The sequence below is a fragment of the Pecten maximus genome, chromosome 4 (genome assembly GCF_902652985.1).
Source record: "Pecten maximus chromosome 4, xPecMax1.1, whole genome shotgun sequence".
NCBI classification, from domain to species: domain Eukaryota; kingdom Metazoa; phylum Mollusca; class Bivalvia; order Pectinida; family Pectinidae; genus Pecten; species Pecten maximus.
In genome coordinates, this window is record NC_047018.1 from 24,938,679 (window position 1) to 24,951,133 (window position 12,455).

General features: G+C 38.2%; 1 protein-coding gene across 1 annotated transcript; it reads right to left on the reverse strand.

The window, feature by feature from the left end:
* Nucleotides 1-4,849: 4,849 nt before the first annotated feature.
* LOC117326463 (putative nuclease HARBI1) lies at nt 4,850-6,725 on the reverse strand. The gene is made up of 3 exons (XM_033883210.1): nt 6,369-6,725; nt 5,353-5,726; nt 4,850-5,078 (listed from the first exon to the last, which is right to left on the reverse strand). The coding sequence occupies exons 1-3, from the start codon at nt 6,723-6,725 to the stop codon at nt 4,850-4,852; spliced, it is 960 nt and encodes a 319-aa protein (XP_033739101.1).
* Nucleotides 6,726-12,455: the final 5,730 nt, after the last annotated feature.

The following is a 12,455-nucleotide window of genomic DNA, read 5'->3' on the forward strand; positions in this document are numbered from 1 at the left end:
AGAAAGAGTGTCGCTGCCTTGCTCAATCGATTGGTCACTATTGGTGTAATACCTGCGATGTTTACCTGCAATGCGGCCCAGGGTACGCACCGACAGAAACGTGCTTTCAATACGAATAGTCTAGGACTTATTGTAGATTATTTTTATGTCCATTCAATTACATCAGTTACATTTTGTTGCCGCTGTCGCCTGGTGATCAATATCTGCTTTATATGATACGCTATTAAACATGGATATGCCCAGGACTCGTCTTTCTTTTACAAAATAACAAATAATGGCGCCGTTAATTAAAAATGGATAAGAAGCGGGAATGTTTTTTCTCAGTGTGACGTACTATTTAACTCCAGTAAGGAACCTTTCACGGCCAACTGGGTGTGATGTACCATTCACCTCCAAGAAGGAACCTTTCACGGCCAACTCAGTGTGACGTACTATTCACCTCAAAGAAGGAACATTTCACGGCCAACTCAGTATGACGTACCATTCACCTCCAAGAAGTAACCTTTCACGGCCAACTGAGTGTGACGTACCATTCATCTTAAAGAAGGAACATTTCACGGCCAACTCAGTGTGACGTACCATTCACCTCCAAGAAGGAACCTTTCACGGCCAAGTCAGTGTGACGTACTATTCACCTCCAAGAAGGAACCTTTCACGGCCAATTCAGTGTGACGTACCATTCACCTCAAAGAAGGAACCTTTCACGGCCAACTGGGTGTGACGTACTATTCACCTCAAAGAAGGAACCTTTCACGGCCAACTCAGTGTGACGTACCATTCACCTCCAAGAAGGAACCTTTCACGGCCAACTCAGTGTGACGTACTATTCACCTCCAAGAAGGAACATTTCCACGACAAATACAAATCATTACACGAAGTACACCCTATGTCCCTACGATCCGTTCGTGTTTCCATATAGTTAGATCTAGAGCGTCTGTCCATGAGCTCGTTTAGGAGAATATTCCCTGTATTGTTTCGCGTAATCGTTTCACCGTTTGCATTTTAGTGGCGCATACCAGACCTCTGGCCTCTATACCGTAACAGTGTGAACGGTAACAAGTTTCGTACGTATAGAGAGTTCAAGAATGACGTCACCGTTGAACGTTACGTCCGAGTGGACATATCAAGACACTTCGCCCTTTTCCGAGCGGGTTCACTTCCCTGGTCGTTGAGATGGGACGATACGCCTGACCGCCCGTTCAACTAAAGGACAGACTACTAATTGTGACCAACATAAAGTGGAGGACGAGAAACATTTTCTAACAGAATGCAAGTTATATATATAATAGTATAATGAAAAATTCTGTTCTCCAGCCAACAAATGCGATCTATATTACTATTTACTTTAATAAAAGACAACTTTTCCGTATAATTTCGGATTCATTAGTAAATTGAAGAACTGAATTAAAGTTATATGTGTTATGAAGGACATTTCCTCTTGTGGTATTATATAAGTACAACACATAGTGAATATGCTCTGATATTATACTTGAAATTTTTAGTCCTAGTGTACAAGTGGATTAATTTCTAATTATGTCAATCGATTATGATTCACTTTATGAGTTTTAGCGTTTCATACTTATAAGTCAAAGAGTTATGGCTGAGTATTGGCCACTACACCAGACCTCTGGTCTCTATACCAGACCTCCGACCTCTATACCATACCTCTGGTCCCTATACCAGATCTCTGGTCTCTATACCAAACCTCTGGTCTCTATACCAGACCTCTGATCTCTATACCAGACCTCTGGTCCCTATACCAGACCTCTGGTCTCTATACCAGACCTCTGGTTTCTATACCAGACCTCTGGTCCCTATACCAGACCTCTGGTCTTTATTTTAGACCTCTGGCTTCTATACCAGACCTCTGATCTCTACACCAGACCTCTGGTTTCTATACCAGACCTCTGGTCCCTATACTAGACCTCTGGTCTTTGTTTCAGACCTCTGGCTTCTATACCAGACCTCTGATCTCTACACCAGACCTCTGGTTTCTATACCAGTCTGGTCTCTACACCAGACCTCTGGTCTCTATACCAGACCTCTGATCTCTATACCAGACCTCTGGCCTCTATACCAAATCTCTGGTCTCTATACTAGTCAACTGGTCTCTACACCAGGGCCCATATTCATAAAAAATCTTAAGTTAAATACTTAAGTTTGACTTAAGTTATACTTAACTATAAATATTTTACTTAGTTAAATAAAACTTAAGTTAAAACTTAAGTACTATTCATAAACGACTTAAGTATTTACTTAGTGCATACTTAGTTAAGTTCTTGTATTTAAGTATTTAACTTAGTTGCTATGTTGTTGTTAGGTAGCTTCGTGACATTTTTCGAAAAAAAAACGTGCGGTTTGGCACCGGCGTTCCTGGCATTCCAAGAATATTAATGGCGACATAAAAAAAAAAAACAAGACGTCCGAACTGGACACAGGATGAGTGCCTACAGATGGTTCGCCTAATTAACGAACGTAAAAGAATTGTAAGAGGGCGTTTTAAAGACGGTGTCAGTGCAAATTCAAAGAAACAAGCATGGATGGAAATTTCAGAAGGACTTAACTGCGTAAATGCATTCATCAGACGCAGTTCTGGTGAGTGCGAGAAAAAATGGACTAACCTTGTAGTTTCAGCAAAAAACGCACATAGTGTGTTCACCACGGAATCTAGGAAAACAGGTACGATTTAGTTGCGTTCCACTTCATCAAAATGAATGTCTAGAATACTTTGTGCTTTCTGTAAAACCCCGCGTCTCAAACAAGCTGTACAGCGTCACAACAATCCGAACACCGGAAGCTCTGTTAAATATGGACTTCCGTCATCAAAACCGGCAAGTGCTAAATACATGATAAGGCCTTAATAGACTGGTTGGTGTTTTCGAGCTGAGATATAGGTAGATCTAGGCATTGACAAGCAACAAACCATCATAAATATATACAATATAGGCATAGTCTACTGTATATTGTAAATAAATACTCAATACTATACAGTGAATATATTAATGAATATAAGTTTGAGAAATATACTAAGTCTTGAATGTTTTTATCTGAATATGATATGCCTATCGATAGGCATATGATGGAAATTCTTTATGTGCATGTATACTCGGTTTTTTTTTAAATTTTTAGTGATATGATACAAATACTGAAAACAGTACTGTAACACTGTAGTCGGTCTGTCAACATGCAATTCATACAAAACATTACCTTTGTAGTATACGTATATGTAACGGCCGTGTAAATAGTTCTAATAATGTATTTAATGGTCATGAGTTTGCGACTTTCACATAAAATTGGAAATGATTTTAGGAGGGGGTCCTGCACCGCCGCCACTTGATGCGCTCACAGCTGCTGTGTGTAACGTTCTTGGAGTCGAGAGTGCCTCCCTGGCAGGCATTGCAGGGGGGGTTGACTCCACAGAGATTGCCACGGGGGCTGTTGATATTTCGACGGTAGATTTAGATCTAACGCGGGCATCAACCAGGTATATCAACCTACAATGTTGTATTTTAAGATGTTTATTTATTTATCTATATAAAGAAATAATTAACACCATAAAAAACAATAGTATAAAGATAATTCCATTAAAAATGTATATGGTGTGGCGCAGAGATACAAGTCATAATTCCTTCGACATTTGTGTTACTATATGCTATATATAAATATATGTTTGTATCTTAAAGGTTATAGGGAATCTATCCTGGTGTGTGAATACTTGTACAAATAATCAAATATGTCATTTTATTGTGTGAAATAAAAACAAACACACACACATTAACATATATATATATATATTGTAGCATCGACTTCTTGATGGGCCTCACTGACAGTGAGCTTGACTCTACTGATCAGTCATCATCGACCTCGGCGTCATTCACAGAGCCCACAGATCTAGAGCATCTACCCATTATGACTCGCCCGGCCCCTAGACGACCGCCCACTTCGACACCCGTACCATGTCGTACCGGCACAGGACCCTCCGAAGAAGACAGCCTCAGACTGGCGATTTTGAAGGAGGAATTACTTAACTGGAAATTAAAAAATGATTTGCTGCTATTAGAGATTGAGGAAAAGAAAAAACACATTAATTAAAAACTTGATACCATGATAGATCAACTTCATTTTATGTTTTTTTTTCAACATCTTTTCATTAATTGTCTCATTTGGCATGGCTGTTTTTCCCATGGGCTCGAGGAAAAATAACCCTGCCCAGGGAGACACTTCTGGATTGATCCCGACACAGCGGACTATGATTATTTCTTTATACCAAACGAAACAAACGTAAATTTGCTTGATAATTTAATCATTATATAGAAACACACAAAAAATGAACATTTTTCAACATTTTTCATCATCCCGGGGTTGTCGCACTCGTTCAGCAGTTCTATGAAGTTATGACGTCATAATGACGTCAGCGATGGGTTATCCCCCTCGGAGATACCACCCCGGGGTTGTCGCCCTCGTACTGTATTTTCGGGGAAATGTCTCAGTTAAAGAATATCAAGTGGTAACGTTTATTCCAATCATATTAGTGTCTATAGATGAAAGTGAGGTATGATAATATTGTTTGTTGTTTGATATTTCATAAAATGATTGTTAAATTGTATCGTTTTAAACGATTACATACAAACAATTACATGCAGTTATTGAATGACTATGTAAATATACATACCTATGTACATAGTTTTTGTTTATAATAATTCGTGCTTAACAGGGAATACATTGGATAATTTTCAAAATGTTGCTTACTTCAGGCTAGAAATAAGTAGTGGTTATATGTTGGCGGTAGTGTGCACCACTCATCCGGGCTGCATTAATGCCATCTTCATTATCATACTCATCCCCGCCTTCATTCATCGTCCTCATCATCGTCCTCATCATCGTCCTCGTCATTACTGCCATCATTGTCAGGGAGAGGAATTTGGCCAATCTTGCAAATGTTGTACAGTACGCCGCACGCCATAACAATCTTCGTTGCTTTTGTCGGGTCCATTCTGATCTCTCCGTGGAGAACATGGAACCGGCGTTTCAGCTGCCCGATGCCTCGCTCTACAACAGTCCGTGTTCGCTTATGGGCACTGAAAATTATCGAAATTGAATACAAATCATAAACATTTCATATACGTTGATGTTTAAATGTAATAGGGGAATAATGAAATTCTCTTGGTCATATTTCTGTTCTCCCTATAGCGGTAACTTTACACATGATATCATATACATGTATACATGTACATGTACAAACAATCTCAAATGATCTGCAATATGCAAGGAGGGGATCTTTCGATATCACGAACCTTGTAATGACCACTAGCCTACACAGACAGATTTAAACGTCATATAAGTTACACTCACGTATTGTAATTGGTCTGTTGGCCTGGTTGTGGTTGTAGATAAGGAGTCAATAACCAGGGTTTAGCTGGATAACCACTGTCTCCAAGTAAATGGGGATTTCTTGAAATTGTGCGGTTTTCGAAGTTCTGGTACAGTTGGCTTTGACGAAGTATCCTGGCATCGTGTGTAGATCCAGGCCATCTTGCTACCAAATCAATTATCTTATATCTGTGGTCAAAAACCATTTGAACGTTTATACTGTGGAACTGCTTTCTGTTGACGAAATGCGCCTCGTTCTGTGATGGAGCAACAATCCTGATATGGGTCCCATCAATAACTCCGACAATACCAGGGAACCCGGCAATAGCATGGAATCCTATCTGGTTCAACCGTACCTGCAACCGAAATATCACATTATTTTTATTTTATGCAGTATTTATGACATTGTTAACGAGAAATTGACGGTCTTTTCATTTACATAAAGTAAGAATCCAGTGCAAAATAATTCATAGACACCGATCCAAATTCTATAGTTGATTTAAGTCTGAAATACAGCCACGATCAGTTATTGAGAAGTCGTTTCAGATTTTAACACACTTGACCCTAGTGACCTTGAATGTAGGTCAAGGTTATTCATTTGAACAAACTTTGTAGCCCCTTAACCCAGCATTCTACAGGCCAAATATCTGCCAGTAGAAGGATATGCAATAGCTCACTATACAACAAATATCTTCAACATTTTGTGGGAACCACCAGTACAATGTGGAAATGAGTTCCCCGAGAGGATTTAGCATTTTTTGCGCCATTTAGAGAGTAGTGACCCTTATGTAAAATTTGAACACACGTTATTCCAGTTATGCATTCACTCGGGTTTTGATATATTTTTACTAAATTTTCAGGGATGGCTAGTAAATTATGTCCATTTTATGGGGGGGGGGGGGGGGGGGGGGGGGGGGGGGGGGGACAGCAACAACAAAACAAACAGGGTAACTTAGTTAGCCACGGAATATAACAGTTCGTTTACCTACTGTACTTACCTCCGCATCGCTTCTCGGAAATTTGATAAATCTGGCAACAATCTGTGGCATTGTCAAAGCGTTAATGAATTGTGTTACTACTCTGGACACCGTCGGCTGACTAACACCAAAGTCATCACCATTGCATAACTGCATTTTACCTGTGGCTAGGAATCTCAGCCCAATGGCAACTTTAACTGTGACAGAGAGTGCATGGTTCCGATCTGTCGGTGATTCCAGGTATGGACGAAGCATACAGGACACAAACCGGATGCCAAAAGCATTCATCCTGTAACGGGCGATCAAATCTTTATCCTCGTACAACTGTAGCGGGTCCTTCCTCTCTTGAAATACGCGTTGCCGATTTCGCCCAGCCATCTTTCTTCTGAGTGGTTAAGTATTTACTTAAGTATTTTAAAGGAAGTTAAACATCCTCATGACGTTACTTAACTTTAAGTAAAAACTTAAGTAATACTTAAGCTTAAGAAGTTTTATGAATACAACTTAAGATAAAACCTTGAATTAAGTAAATACTTAAGTTTATTTTAGTACTTAAGTACAAATATCCCACTTAAGTATTTACTTAAGTGAAATACTTAACTTAAGTTTTTTTATGAATATGGGCCCAGGCCTCTGGTCCCTACACGAGACCCCTGGGCCCATATTCATAAAAAATCTTAAGTTAAATACTTAAGTTTGACTTAAGTTATACTTAACTATAAATATTTTACTTAGTTAAATAAAACTTAAGTTTGAACTTAAGTACTATTCATAAACGACTTAAGTATTTACTTAGTACATACTTAGCTAAGTATAAATATTTAAGTAGTTCATGTAGTTGCTATGTTGTTGTTAAGTAGCTGCGTGATGTTTTTCGTAAAACGTGAAATTTGGCACCGGCGTTCCTGGCATTCCAAGACGATCAGAATCCGGAAATGGCAACAGCAAAAAAGACGAGATGACCAACTGGACAAAGGATGAATGCCTTGCGATGGTGAGGCTAGTACATGTTTACAAATGAAAGAAAACATGTCATACGTGGACGATTTAAGGACGGAATGTCGGCATCTGCAAATAGGCAAATAGTGGGTTCAGGTTGCCGGCAGATTGAACAGATCAAATGTATTAATCAGGAGAGAGTCGGAAGAATGCACAAAAAATTAGACTAACCTCGTCGTTCAGGCCAAAAATGCACATAGCGTGTTCATCGTAGAGTCAAGAAGAACAAGTACGTTTTAGTTAATTTCCACTAAACCAAACATCAGTTGAAATGTACATATCAAACCCCTAGTTACATTGTACGATCTGTAAAATCCTGCTCCCCAAACATGCTAGAACTGTCACAACAATCAACTGTTATTTAAAACTTTCGTTTCGTTATCAAAGCAGGGGAGTACTAAATACATGACAGGGCCGGAATGCACATGAACGGGTTTTAAGTTAAAGTACAAGTAACCTTAATGTTTTTTAATACACAGGTAAGAACTCTATAGATATACATTTTTTTAGATTAATGAATAAAAGATACAATAAAACTTTGAGGCAGTATTTCTGCTTTGTCAAAGTCAGCAAGAGAAACAAAAATGAAGTTTTATCTAAATAAAATTTGATTTGTATGTGGGTATGTTCATTATAAACTACAATTGCTCCGTGTCGTTGTAGTATTGACTTCGTAATGGGCCTTAACGACAGTGAGATTGACTCCTCCATCTTCGATTCAAACCTTTACCTCTTGTTTTAAATGATTGAATACAACAAAGTCTGAAGTTAATGATTTTTTTTCTTAAAAACAATTTGATTTCTGTCGATTTCGTAAGGTCATCTTTCACCTGAGTTGTTAAGTATTTACTTAAGTATTTTTAAAGGAAGTTAAACATCCTCATGACGTTACTTAACTTTAAGTAAAAACTTAAGTAATACTTCAGCTTAAGTAGTTTTATGAATACAACTTAAGATAAAACCTTGAATTAAGTAAATACTTAAGTTTATTTTAGTACTTAAGTACAAATGTCCTACTTAAGTATTTACTTAAGTGAAATACTTAACTTAAGTTTTTTTATGAATATGGGCCCTGATCTCTATACCAGTCAACTGGTCTCTATACCAGTCAACTGGTCTCTATACCAGTCAACTGGTCTCTATACCAGACCTCTGGTCTCTATACCAAATCTCTGGTCTCTATACCAAACCTCTGGTCTCTATACCAGACCTCTGGTCCCTATATCAGACCTCTGGTCCCTATACCAGACCTCTGGGCCCATATTCATAAAAAATCTTAAGTTAAATACTTAAGTTTGACTTAAGTTATACTTAACTATAAATATTTTACTTAGTTAAATAAAACTTAAGTTAAAACTTAAGTACTATTCATAAACGACTTAAGTATTTACTTAGTGCATACTTAGTTAAGTTCTTGTATTTAAGTATTTAACTTAGTTGCTATGTTGTTGTTAGGTAGCTTCGTGACATTTTTCGAAAAAAAAACGTGCGGTTTGGCACCGGCGTTCCTGGCATTCCAAGAATATTAATGGCGACATAAAAAAAAAAAAACAAGACGTCCGAACTGGACACAGGATGAGTGCCTACAGATGGTTCGCCTAATTAACGAACGTAAAAGAATTGTAAGAGGGCGTTTTAAAGACGGTGTCAGTGCAAATTCAAAGAAACAAGCATGGATGGAAATTTCAGAAGGACTTAACTGCGTAAATGCATTCATCAGACGCAGTTCTGGTGAGTGCGAGAAAAAATGGACTAACCTTGTAGTTTCAGCAAAAAACGCACATAGTGTGTTCACCACGGAATCTAGGAAAACAGGTACGATTTAGTTGCGTTCCACTTCATCAAAATGAATGTCTAGAATACTTTGTGCTTTCTGTAAAACCCCGCGTCTCAAACAAGCTGTACAGCGTCACAACAATCCGAACACCGGAAGCTCTGTTAAATATGGACTTCCGTCATCAAAACCGGCAAGTGCTAAATACATGATAAGGCCTTAATAGACTGGTTGGTGTTTTCGAGCTGAGATATAGGTAGATCTAGGCATTGACAAGCAACAAACCATCATAAATATATACAATATAGGCATAGTCTACTGTATATTGTAAATAAATACTCAATACTATACAGTGAATATATTAATGAATATAAGTTTGAGAAATATACTAAGTCTTGAATGTTTTTATCTGAATATGATATGCCTATCGATAGGCATATGATGGAAATTCTTTATGTGCATGTATACTCGTTTTTTTTTTTAAATTTTTAGTGATATGATACAAATACTGAAAACAGTACTGTAACACTGTAGTCGGTCTGTCAACATGCAATTCATACAAAACATTACCTTTGTAGTATACGTATATGTAACGGCCGTGTAAATAGTTCTAATAATGTATTTAATGGTCATGAGTTTGCGACTTTCACATAAAATTGGAAATGATTTTAGGAGGGGGGTCCTGCACCGCCGCCACTTGATGCGCTCACAGCTGCTGTGTGTAACGTTCTTGGAGTCGAGAGTGCCTCCCTGGCAGGCATTGCAGGGGGGGTTGACTCCACAGAGATTGCCACGGGGGCTGTTGATATTTCGACGGTAGATTTAGATCTAACGCGGGCATCAACCAGGTATATCAACCTACAATGTTGTATTTTAAGATGTTTATTTATTTATCTATATAAAGAAATAATTAACACCATAAAAAACAATAGTATAAAGATAATTCCATTAAAAATGTATATGGTGTGGCGCAGAGATACAAGTCATAATTCCTTCGACATTTGTGCTACTATATGCTATATATAAATATATGTTTGTATCTTAAAGGTTATAGGGAATCTATCCTGGTGTGTGAATACTTGTACAAATAATCAAATATGTCATTTTATTGTGTGAAATAAAAACAAACACACACACATTAACATATATATATATATATTGTAGCATCGACTTCTTGATGGGCCTCACTGACAGTGAGCTTGACTCTACTGATCAGTCATCATCGACCTCGGCGTCATTCACAGAGCCCACAGATCTAGAGCATCTACCCATTATGACTCGCCCGGCCCCTAGACGACCGCCCACTTCGACACCCGTACCATGTCGTACCGGCACAGGACCCTCCGAAGAAGACAGCCTCAGACTGGCGATTTTGAAGGAGGAATTACTTAACTGGAAATTAAAAAATGATTTGCTGCTATTAGAGATTGAGGAAAAGAAAAAACACATTAATTAAAAACTTGATACCATGATAGATCAACTTCATTTTATGTTTTTTTTTCAACATCTTTTCATTAATTGTCTCATTTGGCATGGCTGTTTTTCCCATGGGCTCGAGGAAAAATAACCCTGCCCAGGGAGACACTTCTGGATTGATCCCGACACAGCGGACTATGATTATTTCTTTATACCAAACGAAACAAACGTAAATTTGCTTGATAATTTAATCATTATATAGAAACACACAAAAAATGAACATTTTTCAACATTTTTCATCATCCCGGGGTTGTCGCACTCGTTCAGCAGTTCTATGAAGTTATGACGTCATAATGACGTCAGCGATGGGTTATCCCCTCGGAGATACCACCCCGGGGTTGTCGCCCTCGTACTGTATTTTCGGGGAAATGTCTCAGTTAAAGAATATCAAGTGGTAACGTTTATTCCAATCATATTAGTGTCTATAGATGAAAGTGAGGTATGATAATATTGTTTGTTGTTTGATATTTCATAAAATGATTGTTAAATTGTATCGTTTTAAACGATTACATACAAACAATTACATGCAGTTATTGAATGACTATGTAAATATACATACCTATGTACATAGTTTTTGTTTATAATAATTCGTGCTTAACAGGGAATACATTGGATAATTTTCAAAATGTTGCTTACTTCAGGCTAGAAATAAGTAGTGGTTATATGTTGGCGGTAGTGTGCACCACTCATCCGGGCTGCATTAATGCCATCTTCATTATCATACTCATCCCCGCCTTCATTCATCGTCCTCATCATCGTCCTCATCATCGTCCTCGTCATTACTGCCATCATTGTCAGGGAGAGGAATTTGGCCAATCTTGCAAATGTTGTACAGTACGCCGCACGCCATAACAATCTTCGTTGCTTTTGTCGGGTCCATTCTGATCTCTCCGTGGAGAACATGGAACCGGCGTTTCAGCTGCCCGATGCCTCGCTCTACAACAGTCCGTGTTCGCTTATGGGCACTGAAAATTATCGAAATTGAATACAAATCATAAACATTTCATATACGTTGATGTTTAAATGTAATAGGGGAATAATGAAATTCTCTTGGTCATATTTCTGTTCTCCCTATAGCGGTAACTTTACACATGATATCATATACATGTATACATGTACATGTACAAACAATCTCAAATGATCTGCAATATGCAAGGAGGGGATCTTTCGATATCACGAACCTTGTAATGACCACTAGCCTACACAGACAGATTTAAACGTCATATAAGTTACACTCACGTATTGTAATTGGTCTGTTGGCCTGGTTGTGGTTGTAGATAAGGAGTCAATAACCAGGGTTTAGCTGGATAACCACTGTCTCCAAGTAAATGGGGATTCTTGAAATTGTGCGGTTTTCGAAGTTCTGGTACAGTTGGCTTTGACGAAGTATCCTGGCATCGTGTGTAGATCCAGGCCATCTTGCTACCAAATCAATTATCTTATATCTGTGGTCAAAAACCATTTGAACGTTTATACTGTGGAACTGCTTTCTGTTGACGAAATGCGCCTCGTTCTGTGATGGAGCAACAATCCTGATATGGGTCCCATCAATAACTCCGACAATACCAGGGAACCCGGCAATAGCATGGAATCCTATCTGGTTCAACCGTACCTGCAACCGAAATATCACATTATTTTTATTTTATGCAGTATTTATGACATTGTTAACGAGAAATTGACGGTCTTTTCATTTACATAAAGTAAGAATCCAGTGCAAAATAATTCATAGACACCGATCCAAATTCTATAGTTGATTTAAGTCTGAAATACAGCCACGATCAGTTATTGAGAAGTCGTTTCAGATTTTAACACACTTGACCCTAGTGACCTTGAATGTAGGTCAAGGTTATTCATTTGAA

Bases quoted from the DNA above. Each gene is read 5' to 3' on its own strand.
- LOC117326463 (XM_033883210.1), bottom strand. From the start codon at position 6,725: ATGGCTGGGCGAAATCGGCAACGCGTATTTCAAGAGAGGAAGGACCCG. The intron at 5,727-6,368 runs GTAAGTACAGTA...TTTCGGTTGCAG, and splicing joins TTCCGAGAAGCGATGCGGAG to GTACGGTTGAACCAGATAGG. The intron at 5,079-5,352 runs GTGAGTGTAACT...GATAATTTTCAG, and splicing joins CAACAGACCAATTACAATAC to TGCCCATAAGCGAACACGGA.